Source organism: Limulus polyphemus, unplaced genomic scaffold, assembly GCF_000517525.1.
Source record: "Limulus polyphemus unplaced genomic scaffold, Limulus_polyphemus-2.1.2 Scaffold4855, whole genome shotgun sequence".
NCBI classification, from domain to species: Eukaryota; Metazoa; Arthropoda; class Merostomata; order Xiphosura; family Limulidae; genus Limulus; species Limulus polyphemus.
Genome location: NW_013670465.1, coordinates 45,627 through 67,618, shown reverse-complemented (window position 1 = coordinate 67,618; position 21,992 = coordinate 45,627). Strand labels below are relative to the sequence as shown.

General features: G+C 31.6%; 1 protein-coding gene across 1 annotated transcript in view; it reads left to right on the top strand.

Annotated features, from left to right (window-relative positions):
- Positions 1-21,992, top strand: part of LOC106471784 (RNA-binding protein 8A-like) — a 34,430-nt gene that overhangs the window by 8,471 nt on the left and 3,967 nt on the right. Inside the window, exons 2-5 of the mRNA XM_013932407.2 lie at positions 1,893-1,952; positions 8,316-8,393; positions 13,573-13,709; positions 20,791-20,918. Of these exons, the coding sequence (XP_013787861.1) occupies positions 1,893-1,952; positions 8,316-8,393; positions 13,573-13,709; positions 20,791-20,918 (403 nt within the window). The remainder of the gene's footprint in view (positions 1-1,892; positions 1,953-8,315; positions 8,394-13,572; positions 13,710-20,790; positions 20,919-21,992) is intronic.

Below are 21,992 nucleotides of genomic sequence, written 5' to 3'. Positions count from 1 at the left end.
CCATGCTGAAAGAGTTAAGCACATAAAGTATGCTTATGGTTTCAAAAGGTTTACTTATTTTGATCCTTCAACATCTGTAGTTCAAGTTATCTACCTAAATATTAACTTTAAATTGGAGAAATACAGTAATTTACATAAAAATATAGATTTCAGTTCTTCAGTGACTTTTACTCTTAAAGCAATATTTTATTAAATTGGTATTTAGTTAAATTAACAGTGGAATCATTAGAAATTTAAATGCAAGAATTCATAAAATCAATTGCCACCACAAAACAAGAATTGAAATAAACATGCTGGCATTTATCTCATTCTTTGTCAAACCTTGCGTATTTTTGCTGTACACATGAAATAAGGTCTTCACGACACTTTTCATACTAAAATTGAGATTCTGTAAGTTTTCATCAAATGAAATCTATGTTACAATTAAGAAAAATAAAGAGAACTTGAGCAGACTGATAGTGCCAGAGATATGTAACCTCCCCACTTATTCTGTACAGCTAGCTCATCAATTGTTGACTGGTCACTAGTGTTGAGTACTCCTTCAGTGCAAGGCTTGTATCTACATTATATCACTACCACATGAACTTGCACTACTGCATGATAACGTATTATGCAGCAAAACTCTTCACCAGTAAGGGTGCAATATGTCTTCTTGCATAAATCCTCCTCCTACATTTCTGCAAGAAAATTATTGTTTTCCTTGGCACATGAATTTTCACTGAGAAAAATCGTATTAAAGCAGGTATCAAACATAAATTATTAATTTGCTCAAGCCGAAATAAGATTTTAATGCATATGTAGTAGTACTTCTCTGCAAGTTTTTATATATATACATTTTTTTTCTTTAAATAGGAGAAAACTGACATCTATCAGGATGACTGTCACACATTTATTTAGTAATATGGTATAATATTTTTATTTAAAAACTGTCATATTTTTGTTATACTAAATCCTAGATACAATATTAAAAAACAAATGTACTTAAGTTGACAAGACAATATTTTATATCTATTCTGAAGCATTAACATTGTAATGTCTGTTTTGATGTAAGCCATTTTTTCCTAGATTAAACCCATTTTAATACTTGTGAAAGTGTAAATTATTGCTTGGAACTTGGTTTGTATTATTATAGTTTGCACTTTTACCTTGCAGTTTTTTTATTTATTTAAAAGTCAGACATTTTGTAAATTTCACTCTGGTGTTTGTTGTTTTGTGAGTATTACATGTATAGTGTTGAATGCTTCAGTTTTGTTTAATATAAAATAATATAATCAAAAATTATGTACTAGAATGTGGAAATACAATGAATAGTACTGTGTACAATCAGAATATACACATGTAATAGGCAGTTTTAAGAATGAAGAACAAGACAAAAACAGTGAAAACTTTCAGCTTGTTTCTCAGAACTAAAAGTAATCTATAGCACATCAACAACCATTTCTTGGCTCTCTTATTTACATGTTTATAATATTGCTAGCTAACATAAGATTGTTACTATTTGTAGTTCGTACCATGCAGTTATGCTACATACAGTTTTTTTGTTTTAATGTTTACTTTTAGTTTCAGTTATACATTGTTACCATATCTTCATGAGTTAGCTTGTTTAATTTTTAAAAAGGCTTAAAACTACAATGTGCTGCTTCAGTACTCTCCATTTTATGATTACCTAGGATATAGATTCTGTTTGAATTATAGTCTTGTGTCAAGATGAAGCTGCAAATATAATGTATAACTCCTTGTGTATTTAATAATTTAGAAATGACATTAACATCAGGAAATTTAGTAGTGTATTTTTTGGAATGATATATACACAAGTTGATATGTATAATTTGTCTTGTTTGTAGAATTTTATTTGTTACAACATGTATTCTAAAATGCTTATTTTATTTCAGAAAGTGTGCAGAAGTTGAAAGAGAGAGCCAAAAGGCGAAAAGGACGAGGCTTTGGATCAGGTTGCTATTAGTTATTCATTATACTTTAGGATAAGAACTAAGCTGTTTAAGAAAATTAATTATAAGGTTTTTGCAACAGTGGTACATGTTTTTGTAAAGTTGAGATTTCCAACAAACACTTGTAATATGAATTATATCATTTAACTTATGTTTATTGTTGTATCTTTAGTGAAATTTATTATTTAAATTATGGCTGAAAAGCCAGTTGACTGGCAACTGAAATATTGTTAATTGATGACTAATTATTTGATGATTCTCAGATTCCTTCAAATAGATGTGTTTATGTGAATTCTCTTTATAAATAGTAAACTAACTGTATGATAGAATTGTTGGTCAAAATAAATAATAATCCATTTGTAGGACTTACATGTATCTCTCTTACAACAAAGAATTAGAAAACAAAATACCTGGTACAAATAATTTTCCTTAAATGAAGAAAGTGTTTTCTTTGAAAGCAATAATATTTAATTAAGTACCCTGCACAAAGTTTTAAACAGTGATTTGTGATTATTTAACTTGCACTAAACTTTAGTTTTGGGATCTTAGAAATTAAAATACTATCTGGTCATGGAAAGCCATGGGTTTTATTTCAAAAGTTTTACTCACCATCAAGCTGGCAAAACAGTCAAATGACCACGTGATAAAACATTTATGGAACTCTTGCCCTACATGTCCTGTGATGTTGGAGAGAATTTAACAGAAGCATCAGGCTAAAGATGATATCAGTGAGCAGTCCGTGGTCTTTGTCGTTGGGTTCGACTTTACACTTGTTACAAAGTAGTTTATTTGGATTTTGTGTTGTGTTGTTGTGAGTGGGTCGTGCAGGCTACCAATGTGAAGAGGTTTATGTGCGGAATAAAGAAAACACACAGAGACAACAAATAACTTTGTTATTTATACACTATTGAACAGTTCATTTATATCGAAACTCTCACTACTTCTAAATCATTAAGTTCTTCATTTTGAAAGTCTAGATGTTCGTTAATAAGCCCTTTTATTACATTCAATAACATAGATACAACATTAGTTATCAATTAAGTTAACATGAGAAAGTCTCTCGATCATAATCTGTATAACTGTGTTAACGATTCTTCTAGGATATCTTCAAGTAATTCCACTTTAAGAATTTTCAAATCTACTAGTTAATGTTCTTCACATTTTTCTCTTTATACATTATTGAACCTTAAGTGAAATGCTGTTAGACTAGATCAGAAATAGCATACTTACAAGGAGCTTGTGTGGCAAACTTCTTGTAGATTCTGGATTACTGTCATCTTCTGGAGCCAGATAAGTGTGAAGAGTTTAGAGTCAGAAACATGCAATTAAATACACAATTTGAAGTGTTTTTCCGATTGTTCAACAAGTTTAGCAGATCTACTTTTAAAAGTAGTTCTTTTAACTCAATTGGTACAAGTGAGATCTTCCAGCAACAAGTGGACTATTCCATCAGACTGTAACCAAAATTCACTTTCTTATTGGTCCTTAAAAAACTTATTTCTGTCCCTTATCTGATATCTTTGGCGAAATCATCCAAGACAATTACCTTATGGTGTAAAACACTGGACTCTTCACTAAGGAGTCTTCCATCTGTTTTTTATCAGTGTTCCATTAACTGTTTTTTTTGGGGGGGGGGCATTGTTTCATTGTGCATTTTATCTAACTATGGAGTTTTCTCAACCGCCCACATATGTGTGCTGTGAATTCTTGCCCTCGGGGTCACGACTGGAATGTTGCTATGGGCCTCAATCATAGATCTTCCTTAGCTAGTATTTCAGTTCACGCTTTCTTATAACATTTTCGATCTGCAATACGTTATAGAGTAAAAAATGTACTTCTTTATAAAATCTTCACACATTTAATATACTTAGTATTTGTATTCCACTAATACTTCACTCGTAACACTACAGTGGTAATCAAATCATTTCAGAACAAGCTGAATGCACTTATTGAGTTAGATGATTTTAAAACTGAAACCATGAGGGAAAAGTGAGGAAAATATTTCACCATTTCTCACTCTTCAATACATTATTCAGTGCCAGAAGTCTGCTTCAAGTTAATATTAATAGCTTTATGGAGTGCTGTGTGATAAGAAAAGAAAGTGTGATCACCCATTTGCTCATGCTATTTATGCAGTCAACACCCCCTTCCAACATTGTTGAAAATTTCTGTGAACAGGACTTTTATTCTTAACCAGTGTTCCATTTATAAACATTCCGGTCATAAGCAGCTAGCAGTAGATTATTTCCCTAATCCAAGAATTAAAAACCATAAGCTTTTGCTTATTTATTGCTTGCTAGTGAGAGTATATGTATTCTGAACCCATTTTAGCATAAAAGCATAACCTATATACTTTTGTTGCTAAGCAATACGACATAAAAGACATTGTTGGAACACATTGTTACCAAAACACACTGGCTTTTCTATATATTAAAAGTTGTTATATAAGGAACCACTTCTATTCTATGTGTTTTTTCACTAGCTTGCCTCATTAAAAAGATGTGCACGCCCTTTTATTATTATAGATCAGTGTTTTAATGACTTTATCCCTCATCTTTCTTATACACAGGTTCAAAGATAGAGTTTTAGTAAGAAGTCTTCTGTTAATAGCATATTTAACCAAAACTACATTGTCCTTTTTACATTTGTTTTCTTTTTGAGTAAGTGTGTTAACATCGTGCCACCGATTGGGTTACAATAACGTATTTGTAATTGTTTCATTTGTCTTGATTCTTCATAACTAGAAGTTGTTTATTTCACATGCTAGTTATAATTAATCACGACATTTTTGATTTGAAATGTATTGATCTCATCTGTCATATTAAAATATTGCTAATATTATATCAAAAAAAAGTTAGTTTCTGTAACATATATATAATTGTAAACGTGTTTTTATAGTAGATTGGTATATCTTAGGTTAAGAATTTTTTTTTGTAATAGAAAAGGAGTTCAGCTGTGATGAAAACTATCTAAAGCTGTTTATTACATATTTGTGACCTAAGTTATGGTGCATTGAGCTGTCTGTATTGTTTGAAGAGCATAAAAAAACACTTGTGGTTGTATTGATTACCCCATAGTGCAGGTTAGCACAGTTTAAAGAAAACTTCTAAGAACTTTTTTACAAAAGTAACATCCTGTACACTGTCAACTAATTACATGTACATTGTAGATTTTAAGACAAAATATAGAAGGTGGGCACTTCACCTGTCAAGGGTGGGAAAATTTGTATCTGTTTCCCAGAGAACACAGCTGTAGACTTTGAATATCATGTGTCAATAGTTCAAACACACGTACATTAGTGTCTAGATACTTATGTACATTGCCAGCTTATGTGGCTAAGACTAAATCATTGCTGAAGTTGAGATTTCTCATAGCTCGTGGATCATGTGACATGAAAACTTCAGTTTAAGTATTTTGTTAAATGTTTCCTTTGAAACAAAGGAATTAAAATTTAGGTAACAAAGATTAAAATTATAACATACATTATAATGTTAATTTCATTGACATATATTGATAGTAAAGTGGTTTAATTAAATTTTGAATATAATGCAGTACCATACACAGAAAGGAATTTAAAAATGGTGCCAGATAGAAAATCTTACGTTACAACCACATGACTGAGTTCCACATTCAAATCTAACATTTTCTGTTTGTAAAAATGAACATACTAACTATCATTTTTGTCACATCTATTGGAAATCAAGGGAAGGGTAGTGAAAATGTTAGTAGATGAGTGGTCTCTTATTAGCAGAGTGAAAAAGGTTATGGTGAATGATTCTACACTTATCTATTAAACGAGTGGTACGGTGAAGACAAGAGATTCTATTAGCCTGTGATTTATCACTGGGGTGAATAAAAACAACATTCTACAGGTTAAGTGTATTGAGTTTAGTCTTGTTAATAGTGTTACCAGGCTATCTGTTTCTTAAGCCAGTCCCACATTCACATTCCTCATAAAAGATCAATTCACTTGCACCTCAGAAGGTATCACATGCTCCATTAGGTTAGGTGACAGGTTTACTAAATATTTCAACTCTTTTTAGCCATCATGCATATGATGACATGCATGTTCATGTGCTGCAGCATGCTCATCAATGTAGAAACATTGTCACCTCATGGCACAAACAAAAAGTTATCTTTTAAGTGGATAATGCACTTATTTATATTGAATTATATCTTTTACCATATATATATATATATATATATATATATATATTTGTCAACTCCCTATCTTGATACCCATATAGTTGATTTTAATATTTATAATGCCATATTTTCTAGAATATTTATTCAATACTGTATCCTTTTGAAACCACTCCTAAAATTTCACTATTTTAAAATCACTAACTTTCATTATGGGTATAGTTTTTATGTTTCTCATTTGTCCCCTGGTGGGACAGTGGTAAGTTTATGGACTCACAACACTAAAATCCAGGGTTTGGTTTCCTGTGATGGGCACGACAGATGGCCCAATGTGGCTTTATTCTAAAAAAACAACTTTGTTTTGCTTCCGATCTCTCATTTTCATATCGTTGTAATTGGTACATAGAAATGTGATTGTATATACTTTTCATGCTCCATGTCTATTCAACTCTCTTTTTCTAAATTTGTAAAAGCCTAGGTTCTTTATAATCGTACATTTGTATACAGCAGCTAAGCCTGAGGAAAAGCAATTGTCTAAAACACTGGGAAGAGCAATAAATAAGTAACGTATTTGGCTAAGACTTGTGAGTAGTAGATGATTTTTATATTATTTATGTTTTGTTTAATGCTGTGCTTTTCCACATCATGTGGCATTTCCCATAGTTTGTATTTCTGATTAAGAAAGTCTTATTTTTCTAAAACATCTGTTGCCTCTGTTAAAGTTTGTAGTGAAAGAGTATTTAGTTTTATTGTTATCACTCCACAGCCAATCTTTTATTCGTTCGCCAGCATTGAAAAATCTTAACTTCCCACAACTTGCATTGCAAATTAATTGTTAAACATTTAAGTCTGATCTGAGACCATAAAAAGTAGGGTTTGTAATGATAAATGATGCAGTCAGTATGAAGGTCTCCTAGAAAATGTTTATGAATGAATATCCACACACATATTCCTCTGAATATACAACTCGAACAATGCAGGTACTTGTAGGTGGTGTTAAGAACTTGAAAAAAAGGAAAAAAAAAAATTAAGTTCTTTAAAAAGAAATGAAGCACTAGTAACTGTTTTCAAGTGCCAACTTTTCCAGCATCTTGTTACGTCAACATTGGATAATCTTGTATCACTTGATAAGCTTTTTCCATTAAGTATCTAAAATATCTTGATATCTGCAGGAAAGCTACGCAGCTTCTAATACTAGAATATGGAGATTTTGGTTGGTTTCTTTGGGCTGCATTATCTGATGCCAAGGATGAATTTTCTTACCATACAATGCGTAAGTTCTCAAGCACAAAATAATCCACCCATCAACACTGAGGAAAAATAGGTTAAGGACAACATTGAAAAATAATAAAAGCAAGTTTTTTACCATGAAAATAATGCATTTGTTTATTTTTTTTAACGAAAGAAAGGACCTGATTGGTGAGAAGTAAAATTCAACATGTGACTTCATTGTAGCTGTGGCCAATTTTACAGTTCATAATACTCAGGAGAGTGTTTTTACTTGTACAGTTGATTTCAAAACAAGAAACTATTTAGTCACAAAACCATATGGTATGTCCTCCAGTATTTTAGCTATATAGATGTCACACTTCTGTTTCTCTTTTGCATGGTAGTGAGCTTAATGGAATTGACTAGTTTGAAGATCTATTCACTTTACAACAAGAAACAAGTGAAGCTGTCTGTAGTTGGGAAGTTGGTCACTGTGTATCGCAACCTCTGATAGAAGAAAAAGAGAGCATATAGCCAGTATTTGTTTAATATTTAATAAAGGTGGCTTTCTTGAAACTAATGAAGAAAAAGAGGAACAGAATAGACAATGGAAGATAAAATTAATAACAAAGAGGCAAAACCACTAGGAATCCCATTTGACAGGCTTAAGGTGCTACTCGGCAGATAACGTATAATTTACTCCTTGTTAGATAGACTAAATGTGTTGAATCTGAGTTTCATATAAGTAAGAGAAAAATGTAGACAATTAGAACATCTAGAGATAAGAGAGACAGTTTTACAGTTTTTATTATTGAACTTGAAGCTATGGATAAAACTAAGATACATGCATTGAATCCATAAAGATTAGAATCAAATTTGAGAACAGCTTAGCAAAAGGACTGAAAACTATTTAAAAAACAAACTTATGAGATATTCGACTACTCAATTTACCATTAATTTTTTTTATGATCTTATACCCAATCCTAAACTTAACATCTCATTTTTATGTGACAGATGGAACTGCCAGAGAAGATATTCGAAATTATGAAGCAATGGAAACAGATGACAATGATGAACCTGGACCTCAACGTTGTATGTAAAATTGTGCACCATTGGTGACTTTAACATTTGTTTAATTTATTATTAAATGCTATTGTTTGCATGCCTTTTTCCCTAAACACAGTCAGTGAAGTTGACAAAATGATTTTAAAGATGGTCATTATGTTAAAAATATTTTAAAACAGTTTGTAACTACAAAGGTTTATATGGTAAGCATATGGGGGGAGGGACATCCACAAGTACGTATATTGTTTTGAATTTTGGCATTGGTCATATCACCTTCATCACAGCCTTTTACAGTTAGAATAATGTATTGACATTGATTACTGCTTGCTTCTAGATCCATGTTGTTTTAAGATTGGGAGAAGTGAGTATTTTATCATTTAAAAATTATTTCAACTAATCATCAAGATTCAATCACTGATGGACTTTTTCTACCAAGTTCAGAGGTCACTGTTATGGGGGATCTGTGACTTTCAAAACTGTTTATAACATCAGTCCAAGGACAGATGCCATATTAGAGAAGTAATGTTTACTAAACTGTTTATAACATCAGCCCAAGGACAGATGCCATATTAGAGAAGTAATGTTTACTAAACTGTTTATAACATCAGTCCAAGGACAGATGCCATATTAGAGAAGTAATGTTTACTAAGCTGTTTATAACATCAGTCCAAGGACAGATGCCATATTAGAGAAGTAATGTTTACTAAACTGTTTATAACATCAGTCCAAGGACAGATGCCATATTAGAGAAGTAATGTTTACTAAACTGTTTATAACATCAGTCCAAGGACAGATGCCATATTAGAGAAGTAATGTTTACTAAACTGTTTATAACATCAGCCCAAGGACAGATGCCATATTAGAGAAGTAATGTTTACTAAACTGTTTATAACATCAGTCCAAGGACAGATGCCATATTAGAGAAGTAATGTTTACTAAACTGTTTATAACATCAGTCCAAGGACAGATGCCATATTAGAGAAGTAATGTTTACTATTGTACTATAATTTGAGAGAAGTCTGTTTGTTATCTGACTCATCCTAGGCTTTTGCATTTGAACCTGTTAATTGTGGTTTAATCAACTAGGAATGATTCAGGATGTGCCAATAAGAAGTTATTTTTCTTTTAAAATGCATAGATTTCATAGCTCCATTGCAGGCTAAATAAAGATAAGTCGTTGGGAGTGGCCACTAGGGGTACTGATGGGGATTTCTCCAGTTTCCTCTTTTATTACGTGGGGTATACATACAGTTTATGTTCTTTCAGTCATTACTGGTATACTTCTGGCAAACAGAAACACTACTTATAATAAATATTGCCAAAACATTAATTCTACAATTGCTTATTGTTTTCACATCCCATCATTAATTTGAGGGATTTATTTTGTACATATTACTTATACATACTTTTAAGATGGACACACTTATACTGAGACATGTTCCATATTAATTTTTGATAAAAAAGTAAAATTAATGTTATTTTAATGATCAAGCCCAAAGGATGTGAATAACTTTATTCTTCTGTACTTTCAATCTTTGTATTTCTACCTCCATATTTCAAAAACAAACTTTCATAAATCTATCACTGTGCATTACATGGGTACATTTGCTGGTCATTCTGAATTTACTCTGTTTACCTTCATAAAACTGGACAAGCTTTTAGTAAACATTACAAATTTGTTGTACACAAAAAGTCAGTATTTATGCTGAAGATTTGTCTGAATTTACTGAGTTAGTCGTATTCAGACTCTGACTAGACTCAGTACAAGGTGATTTTTATATTAAGATTAAAAATATTTCTATTATCTTACAGTTTTACCTATTTCATTTGCATAACCTCTGAAGTATACTAAATTAATGTATTCTGTTTTTTTAGGGTAAAACTATACTTTGTGTGCTATTTAGCCTACCCCAATACTAACTGTAATGAATTCATCAATTATGATCAATGTACATTGAAATAAAAAGTTGAAAATATGAAATAATATCCTTTTTCATTTATTCATTTGATGCATAATTTCCCTTGTTTTATGTGTTCTTAGCTTTATAGTTTCAGCTGTTAACCTTTTCACAACTATTTTCTGTAAAATTATGGTAATGGTGCCCAACTAATGAAAGTACAGCATAAAAAGCTTCATGTTATACATCCAAATTCTTAGAAGACTACATTGATATAAAAAGTGGTATAATTTTTAATATATATATATATATATATATATATATATATATATTTATTGCATGTAACTTTCAAATAATCTATTTCAGTACCATCAGGTTTTAGCATGATAGTATAATTAACCTACATGATAGAACTTTAAAAACTAAATTACGCTGGGTGTGACCTGGTGGTCAGGATGCCAGACTGTGAATCTAATGGTCCATGGTTCACATCTATTACAATAAAATCATGCTCTGCAATTTGGGGTCAAGGGTTCTTGATATAAGTGAAGGTCATATTCCATTAGCCCAGTAGTTGGTGGTAGGTGCTGTTGACTAATTTCCTTCCCTCTATTCTGTCTATTTAAAAATAGGTACAGCTAACATAGAAACCACTTGTATAGTTGTATGTGAATATCCAAAACAAATAGATGTAGTTTTTGCAGGGAAGAACAGTGGAAATTTTTGGAAAGTCTAGCAGACTTAGGAACAAACCACAGATCTGGGAATGTTTTTATAGTTTCTTTAGACTTTTTATTTCATTCCTGAAAATGTTTTGTGTTTATTTATACTTATTTTAAAGCTACCTAAATTTTCTCCTCTTTACGACAAGATGTCAGGTAAGCCTAGTTAAGCTTTGACGGAATGGTAGGTGAAGGCAAAATGTTCTGAAGACACAAACCCTTATTTTATTAATATTATTGTTAAGTTTATTGAAGTCAAACAACATAGATAAGTAAAATAACTTATTATTTATCTAAAATAAATTATATTATTAGATATGAATTAATCTTGACCAAGAATATTTTGGGCAAAAATATTGTTCTCTAGCTTGACCTGGTAGCATTGTAGGTTTAAAGGTTGATAAGCAAAAGCAGTTGATATTAACAGTTTTCAGACATTGATTTATTGCAGGATAAATATACTCGATTCTAGAGAATAAACACAAGTATAAAAATTACATTTTAAGACTTCTTCACAAAAAGGTAAACAACATTAGAATTTTGTTAGGGTTTGGGAAATTCCTAATACCATCATTAAAATAATTGAAATTGTTTGCCCTGAAAATGGTAGTATTATAATTATAAACTGCTTTAAAATGTGAAATGGTAGGGTGCACAAAATCTTTTAGTCATCCATTCTGTTATGGCAAGATTGGCTGGTGACAAGTTTATTTGAATAGTTGGTTGTCCTCTTTTCCAACTATTAAAAGTCATTCTAAAGGAGAGGAGCTAAGTTTTAAAAGGATTTGAAGAACTTTCCAGTTTCAACATTTACTAAATGTAGAAACAGATTAGTTTTATAAATACTTTCAAGGCATTTAGTACACTGGGAATTTTTTATTGTTCCTCATGTGATAGTTTTCTTGTTGCTGATAATGAGTTTTTATTATATTATTTCAATTTAAAAGCCACAGAAATATTTTCTACCCAAAAAGGTCAGATAAAGATACTTATCCAGTAAGTCTTCATCTCCAAGGTTTGTGTGTTTCAGATAAAGGTCAGATAAAGATACTTATCCAGTAAGTCTTCATCTCCAAGGTTTGTGTGTTTCAGATGGGATTACATAATTGTTTCAGTGGGTAAAAAAATGTATGAAAAAATCACAAAGATAACTATATTAATATGAAATAAGTTAAAACTGTTGGATTTGTGGAATATAGATTTTTGATTAGCAATAACAGAAACATACTAGGTTTGAGATTTTTTTTTGGTTACAGATAACAGTACGATTCAATTTGTACAAATTCTGCACTAAATCAGTATGTAAAAATAGTTTAGTATCTGATTTCAGTGGGACAAGGAAAATTATGAATGGAACAAGTTCTTTATGAATTTCACTTGTCTCAGAGGGCCAGCTGGTTCAAAAATATTTTTCTCAGCGTGGGAATTGGGAATATTTTTTTTACTAGTTTTGTGATCTTAAGAATATAAATTAACATTTTTGGAATATCTAAGTATATGAAAGTTTTACTGCTTGAAAACTGATATATATATATTTCATCCTTCCGTAAGTAGAAAAATCATGTATATTTAATTAAGTTTATTCAGATAAATTGTTAAAATTTCTACAGGTGTTTTATATTCAATTACTTGAAATTCTCAAAAATAGGATGTGAAAGTTCATAATCTTCCACTTATCTTCTGTCTTAGACATACTACAGCAGTCACTTTATAATGGCTTGTATTTGCCTAACTTTGTTTCTGTATTATCACTTCCCTGTGGTGTGGATTCTACTCAAGCTTAGAGGTGTTACAGATACTTGTACAAGTTAGTATGAGCTGCGGGTGTATCTCTTTCAATGACATATGATAGGAACGATCTTTGACCTAGGTAATTCGGATTGTGGGATGTTACACTGGGAACTTTCATTCTGGCTTAATGTTAAAAAAAATAATGTTGTTTTGTTAATTCTTACTATAAAAATCTGATTTGTAAATGACTTGAATGAAGTTGATAATAATTATAATTCACTTGTTTAATCTGGTTCACACCATAACAATCATTATTTATGATAATTGATATATGTTGCCTACACCACTACAATATCTCCCATATTCCAGCTTGACCTATGTGCTCTGGGTTGGGTGATAGGCCATAGGCACCATATGTGGTACATGTAGTTAGTTGAGACATAACATATTCTTGTTTGCTTTCACTCATGGATTCTTAGAATTGTGATCTATCATTATTCTTGCTTTAGTTTTCATCTGATGTAGATGTATCAGCAGCCAGAGGTGTTCTTTAAAACTTACTTAAAAGCTAGACAGCAGTTAAATATAAAAAAAAAACAATTTTATTTAAATGCTAGTATAAAGAAAAAAGATTATTTTTCTTGCTGCACACTTTTGTGTTGCATTTTCATATACTCCTCATTTTTGATTTATTCATTGCAAAATATTTCCTGAACTTTCTATACGTTGTGTATACTTATAACTTATCTGTAGGATATCAGTGGACCTGAATACCATAAGAATATTTTATTTATGAATCAATCACAATATACAATTTTACATTTTGAACTATTTTGTTCATAATCTGTGTTTTAGCTGTGGAAGGCTGGATATTGTTTGTTACTGGAGTTCATGAAGAAGCACAGGAAGATGATATTTATGATAAATTTGCAGAATATGGAGAAATAAAGAACATTCACTTAAACCTAGACAGGCGTACAGGTTTTCTAAAGGTATGTAATGGTTTTCATTTGCCTGACAGTAAAAAGTTTTTTATTTCAAAGTTTGTAAGCAGTATTTGCAGTTAAGATAGTATTTTTGAATTTAAAAGTCTTTTATTTTTGACATTTTTATAACACTTCCAACTTGCTTATAACAGGATAGTTCCCATATTGCAATATCATTATTATTACTTTATTGATTAGTTACCAGTAAAAATTTAGTATCCACGGCTGTACCATTGCTAAATATTATTCAATATTTCTTATAGTGATATAAAATATTCCTCAATTGCCTGAGAGAAAACTGTCATAATCGTAACCATACAGATTTACAGTAAATATGTACTGTGAGTAGTACATCTAACTGACAGAATTAATTACATTGCAACTAGTTGAACAATAAAAAAAAATAAAAAAGTACATCATGTGAAATATAATGATAGAAATAATTATGTAAACACAAGCAATACACATTAAAGAATCACAAACAATGAATAATGGCATCTTTCTGGTGAATTTGTTGATGGTACAAAACATTATCACAGAAAATACAAAAGGTCTCTTATCTTACATGGAAGCTCTTAGCCTTAGACAGAGCATTACAGCTTGTTTTCATGCTGCCATACAGTTTATCAATGTACAGTTGTTGTTGAATATTGTTCTAAGTGCCCAGTATTACTCCCCACAGTTCTGCAAAGTTGTTTGACTTTCTCAATTTTTAGATAAGTCTATACGGCCTCAGTAAACTTTATATTGTGACAGTTTTCCGTGAGCGAAAACATACTGAGAAGAATATCATCGATCTATTTATTTTCAAAATGTCATTTCACTATATTTGTTGTGTGTTTGGGAACATTGTCTTGTTGGAAAACGAATCTTTCCTCAATGAGTCAAGTTCTTGAGAGAATGGTGTAATGGATCAGAATCTGTCTGTACTTATGAGCAGTCAGGTTATCATTAGTTTTGTGTAGATCACCGACACCATTGGCTGAGATGTAGCTCCAAACTTGTACTGATCCCCTGCTATGTTTCACTGTAGATGTTGTAGATTGATATCTTTCCTCACTCCACCACCTGATACTCTGTCAGTGATTGTTATAGAGAGAATACACCCAGTTTTGCTTATTCTACAGTTTGCGATAAGATTCTCATTTCAGTTTTTTTGTTACCTCTTTTCAGCATTGGTTTTCAATCACTTAAATGTTCATTGAGACACAACTTTCTGCTAATGTGTATCTTACTATTCTCAAGGTCATTGACAAAGCACATACCTAACCGTCATCTACCTCATAAAGAAAGTACCCTAAGATACTTAAAGTCACTTTTAGGATAGTTTTGGTTTTCTAAGTTGACCATTTCTATTACTAAGAGTATTAATTTCACATACCCTTTTCAGAGTCTTGCATCAATGTTTTACATGGACAAAACTTTGATTTCTACACAATTTTCAAGATTGGATTCGCGTTACTGCTACTGTGTATAGTACATTTTTATAGGCTTCATACTGACGTGGCACTTTCTGACTGATTGGTTAACAAACAACAAGAGTTTAGACTATCAGTATATGCCTATACTCTGGGACAGTTAATTTTCACACAATAAAGGGATGGCAATCCTGTAATATTGGCCTTTGATACAATTCTCTTTTACAGTTTCTATAATTATTTCCAGTACTGCATATTATATTAAAATTGGCAGATATAGAGTGGTTGAGTACATTATATTAAAACAAATTTGGAACTTCACCATACTGTTACAGTTCCTGTCACCATGTCTGGTCGCACAGTTATCTGATGACTGTTGGAGCATGGTGACAAAAAGTACCGATAAAAACACTGTTGAAGGTATTACATAAACATTATTAAAATTAGCAAGAATATGGAAAAAAAAATTAAAACAACTAAAATTGGATTTTGATAAACTGGAAGACTTCTTGCAATGTTCTGTAATGTGGGTACTGCCAAGATCATTTGGTCCCTTGGAGAACGTATGTGCACTGGCTCTAAGTAAATGTCTTTTCTTGCTGCTTCATTGATGGCTCATACAAGTCCTGCAGAGGTTTCCACTTAATTTTATTGTCCAGGCCCAACTCTTCTGTTGTTCTGGTGAGGTATCCACAAATCTCTATTATAAGTTTACACTGTCCATTTCCTCACCCATGCTTCAGCTATAGGAAAACATCATTTGTTGTGTGGCATCAGAGTACAGCCAACTAATACACCAGCTGGCAATTTTGTATCAGGATGTCTCTCCACAACTGCAGTTTTTTTGAGTCCAGAACTGGTGGTGTCACAATAAATTACTATCTCAAATTTGGGGAATGGTCTCAGCTCTCTTTACTCTTACTTTAGCTCTTGAAATACATTGTTCTTGCTTCAACATCCGTAGTGGCAGCTTCTTACCAAATATTTCCAGTGTCAACTCTTCAAAATCAAGCTTGCACCCATTTTTAATAACAAAATTCAGTATTAAGAAGCATTTATCTTCTTTGTCTGCAGTATAGACTTTAATTTTACCCACAAAATCTTGGATCATATCATCAACCTCTCGAGGACCATTCAATGGCATTGAGTTACAATTACTTCACTGTCTGGGAAGTACCTTTGACCCAAGAGTTCTGATGGTAGCAATGCCCTATTGGATTCAGTATTTACAGTTATCTGACACTTGATTCCATTGACTTTTCCTGCTACTTGTATGCCATACACAGAAGTTCTTTTTTTTTTTTCCTCCACTCTTCATAGGTAGGATTTGTGTAACATTGACTTATCTGGGTTCTGCAAGATCACCCCCAGCTTAACTGTTGCAGCTCTCTCACCAGAACATCTATTTTGTTCTTGGACCAACACTCATTCTTGTAGTAACTCCTTTTCCCACAGTTGTAGCACACAATATTTTTTTTACTTTTAGTTGTGTCTTCATATTTTCCTGTTTCAGGTATTTGACTGATTATATTTTTGTAGTTGGCTAAAATCCATCTTTTCCATAACTTTGTTCACCTGTGTTGCCACTTTTCTTGTATTGTTTTCCAAATTAGGTACACACTTCATTCATGGTTGTTGGTTTCTAGTTTATCTTACTGTAAAATGCTTCCTGTTGTAACTATTAACCACCCTTTTTAATTGGCTGTAGCTTACACTTGACACCATGAATGCTTCCAATGCATGTGCTAGTCTTCTTGGACAGTCTGGGGTTGAGTTTGTTAAATTCTTTCCATACAGACATTCTTTTCAGCACATGTCATGAGGTTTTACTGAGTTACATTCAAAATTTAATTAAAGTACTTTATTATTGTGGAATATGAATAAACTTGGCATCAATAAATAGCTAATAATCCAAATTTTAATATCATGTAAGTTTTTAGCTTTTAATTATATAAAGCAATATTTTTAAAAATCTTGAAGTTCCCCTAGTATGATAATTGTTACATTTGCTCTCCAGTTATCCATCCCCTTTTCACTAATTTATTTAACACACCTGTGTGAGACGTATGAAATGTAATGTAAACTATTCATTATAATATTGTCATTGCTCAGACAAAATATAATTTTTATAAAATTCAACCTTATTTGGTTACAGAGCCATAAATCAGAAAATCAGACCCCTCTTGACACACCTACTTGTCACATCCTCTCTTTCAGAAATTGCCAATAGTTATCTCTGATGTTTAATACTATATTATTTATAACCAATCAAAAGTCAGAGTTTTAATCTTTCAAGTGAGATATTGTATTATGAAGTTTTCTGTAGAGAGAATTGTCTATTTCACTTCCAGTTCAAACTCTATTCCTACAGGAAACACATCAACGTGCTTAGCTGAATTTTTAACAGCTCTTGTCACAAAGTTAGAAAATGAGAAAAATCTTGATTGTTATTGGACATTGTCTGCTTTTTGCATGGTATTATTCTGTGTTGTTTGGTACAATATTTAAGTAAATAAAAAAAATTAGTGTAGTAGTACCATTAGTTTAAAAAAAGTACGGTTAAATTTCATTGACAATCAGCAGCATAAAAAAAGAAACCCGAGTAAATACTATATTGTTTTTCATATGTATTCTTTATTAATTATTATAAAAGTAACTAAAATGTAAAAATTAGATACTTTAGATTAAATTTAGGTAAAATGAAAAAAAAAAAAGTTTTACAATGTATGCTTGCAAGCAACTTGGGAGTAGCCTCTGTGTTATGTAATTCAATAAGGTAATGTGAGCTACATTTTTGCTCATTCATTTACAACTTGTGTGGTGGGAATATTAGTTAGACATGGTTCAAATGGCAATAAAACAGTAACATTTAAGTATAAACAGGTGTATACTTTTACGAGTTTAAAGCTATTTAGTATAATCAATTGTAGTTTCATGTTACAATTTGAAGTCATTCTGGGAAGATAAGAGTAATTTAGATTTCTTTCATATTTTTTATGGTGGTTACAAGATCGGTCAAACTGACCAACTTCATATAGAGTTAGGGTAGAGAAAATAACAGACACAATAACAAATTTTACTGAAAAAAAAAGTTTGAAATTTACTTAGGAGGTTTTAAAGATTATGCTAATTAAATTTGAAAATTTCAGATGAAGAAAAGTGTTTTTAAATCTTAACATGAAAATCACTTTGCACTTGGAGCAGTCAACACTTTGACCCCATATATTCATTGAGAAACTTGTAGTGAAAATACTTTATTAAACATTCTGATTTTTTATCTACAAAACACTGTTAATGCTTACTGCAAGCTAGTGAAATATCATGAAGATACACAAAACATTAGAGGTTATAGTATGGAAACTGTAAAGGTTAATTTGGGGCCGTGAACTTGGCTGATTTGGCTGAGCCTGTAGCAAGAGTGTTAATGTGGACTTTTAAGTTGCTTTTGTCCAGAGCTCAATGAACTGATCCTATAACAAAATTTACAATAGGCTTGGTTCTGCAGTTGGGTAGACATAATAGACAAACTTCTCTCGTTCTTGCACCAACTGTTATAATAGCTCACAGTGTTATCTCACCTCTTCTAGGATATAGCCCCAAACCATTGCTCTAAAGTTCTAGTCAGAGATCTGTAATTTTTCTGGAGAGGACTGGCAGATGACTTAAGGCTTCTGAAGCAGTTCCCTTCATGCTATTTGCAAGCTGTATCACATTATTCTTCTGACCAACCGTTACCTCTAGCAAGCAACTGCAATTGGATAACATTTTCTTTCCAAGGAACTAATCCATCAAAGTTATAAGGTTTTTTTGCACTTGAGTTTTACTCTGAGCCCTTGGATAGAAATGTTGTGCAAAAGGGAAGTGATGGTTGTTCTTCCTTTTGTGGGTGATATGAACTGGTTAGAGAATGTTTGGAATACTGTCTCTTCAGGAAAGGGAAGTGAGGGTTGTTCTTCCTTTTGTGGGTAATATGAACTGGTTAGAGAATGTTTGGAATCTCTTCAGGATGAGTCAACATAGTGTCCCTGGATGTGCCTACTCTTTTCTCTGATTCCTAAGTTTTCTTATTTAACTCTTCTACTTGATCACACATCTGCCTGTTTCATCTATCACTTATCTTCAATCTGCTGTTGTGCTTGTTTTTCACAGTCTATGTTGTAGGGCCTGTTGTTCTAAGGCCTCTTTTAAATTAGTCTTTTATACATGCTTTTCAAGTCTTTCATCACGGTGATTAGTCTTCTCATTGATTTGATCCATCATTATTGCTTGGTAATTCATCTGTTGAGTAAACTCCTTCATTTGCTTACTTTTTATTGCTGCCTGTTGATCTTTCTCTTCATTAAACTGTTATATTTGTTCAATTGTCTTCACAGTCTATTGATCTATCTTTTCACCAACCTGCTGTATTTGGAGTTAGGGCCTGTTGGTCAAACTTTTCTTTCAGCTTTACATTAAATTCATGCATTTGCTGATTTTATCAGTAACTTATAGATCAAACTTTTCATTGATCTGCAGCATTTGTTGGTTTGTCAATACTGTTTGTTGTTTTATTTGCAGCATTAATTAATTCAACCATGCTGCAGTTTTAATTGCTCTAGTCTGCATTTTTGGTGCTTGCTTCCTTAGCATAGCCATGTTGAAATATATCAAATAGACTCTCCTTTCATAAACTTGAAAAAACAAACAAAGATAAAATATCTCACTTCTGACACCAAAGTTTTAAGCTGATTCAATTAAAATAATAAACAATCCATTTATTGATTTAAATAACTGGTTTATAAGCAATTTGTACAAAATATTTCCATTTCCCAAACAATACTGGACTCTGGCTTAACTATACAGTTTTTAGGCTACAGAATCAAGATTTTCTCTGATACTGGACTCATAATTGACTCGCTCCCAAAAATTCTTACTGTACTATACCTCTAACTCTTAATCAAAACTGAAAAAAAAAAGATTGCATAAGATTTCACCAAACAATGCTAATGCTTATAGTTTATATAAGGTTTCACCAAATGATGCTCATGCATATGGTTTATATCAGATCTTATTAAATTACAGTGACTTTATAAAGTGCCCTCTCTATAAAATCACTTATAAAACAGATAATTGTACTACAAAATTTTCAAGAAACGGTAATAATTTCAGATACATGTAAAAATTAAACATGATTTTAATTGTGATAATAGACACACGTGTATATGAAGTAAGCATTGTGGTAGAATTGCTGTTGTCTGTCCTGGTTGTCAACTTGATGTCATAACGGATAATGCCTGTGGTAATAGCAACCAAATGTGTTGGGGATATCCCATCTATCAGACAAAATACAAACGCTGTTGTTAAACTAGCCAGCTGTCATGGAAAATTACTTAAAGGTATGAAACTGAGTGCTCACATCCACAACGTCTCAACTCCTACTGCCTTTCACTGTTAGCAATCAGCTGTGAAAAGGCATCTACCCTTAGAGTTTTTAAATTAGAAATGAAACCTCCATAAAATTTCTACTATGTGAAACTCCCAACCTCTGGCAATTCTAATGTAATTTTATATGAAGTTTGTTATTATTTAATAGTGCTGATTTAATTGCCTATTAACAATTATTGTAACCAATAGTGTTAGAGCTATTTATTTATTTATATATATATATTTTTTTTGTTTTCTTCTTCTAGGGATATGCACTTGTAGAATATGAAACATTTAAAGAGGCTAATGCAGCGATAGAAGCAATGAATGGGTCAGATATGCTTGGACAGACTATCAGTGTAGATTGGTGTTTTGTTAAAGGACCAACTAAAAAGTATGTTAAATATTCACTTAGTTTTTTTAAAAAATGGTCATATTTTGGTTGCTATGTCTTAGCAATAAGCTCAATTTCAAATTTGGTGATGTGTTTGTTTCATGATAAAGCAATAACAAAAGAGAGATTTTGAATATTAGTCACAAGGGAAGAGAAATTGACTGTTCTTTCTTAATGTACAATGCTAAATATATATTTGTAAATATTTGCTAGTAGCTTTTTCCAAAATTAAAGACAGGCAGATTGGGGGGAATTAAATAATATCTCTGCATCCATATTTATGAAACCACTCAGTAGTGACTTTGAGTTGTAGTTTTACGTTGAAGTACTTTTTCCAATCTCAGCATTTAATTTAAGGTATAATTTACAAAAGAAAGTTAAATTGTAGTTTATTTTAATCAATTGCAAACACGCGACTCAATGTTCATAAAGGAGTATCTCCGTTCATAACAGTTATATTTTAAATCAGTTTTCCAAATAGGTGGCACAGTATCTAAAATGAAATACATAAAATATCTCCATTTTGAAAGCACAATATGTGTTATTTTAATTTCTACAATAACTTTAATAATAATTTTGATTTAAGCTTAGCATAGACAGGTGCTTAAAATGGAAAAAGCAGAAACATAAAATAGGGTATTTTTACATTTCTATGCTTGCTTTCTTTCTGTACAATTAAAGTGATTTTAAGATCTTGATTTAACAGTGCAAGTATGAAGAAGTAAAAGATGTAAAGTGGGTTTGTTGCCTTGGTTAACTCAGATTAAAGTGTTATTGTGTCAGCTTTATGTATGTAAAATTACCAGTCACAATAAAAGAACAAACAATGACTACACATTTCATTCAGTCAAACAGTGGTCAGCAGTAATATTCAGATTGAATGTTTTAACTTGGTTCGTATGATCTGCCATAACAGAGCTTTCAGATGTTTTAAGATTATGTTTTCTCTCCGTCCCCTTTTTTTTTATTGAACCTCTAATTGCTATAAAGTTTTCACTTTCTCTCAACCAATATTGTTAGGAATTTTGTCTTGGCTTTTTGACATCTGGGAGTTCCTTCCTATTTGTTAGTGAA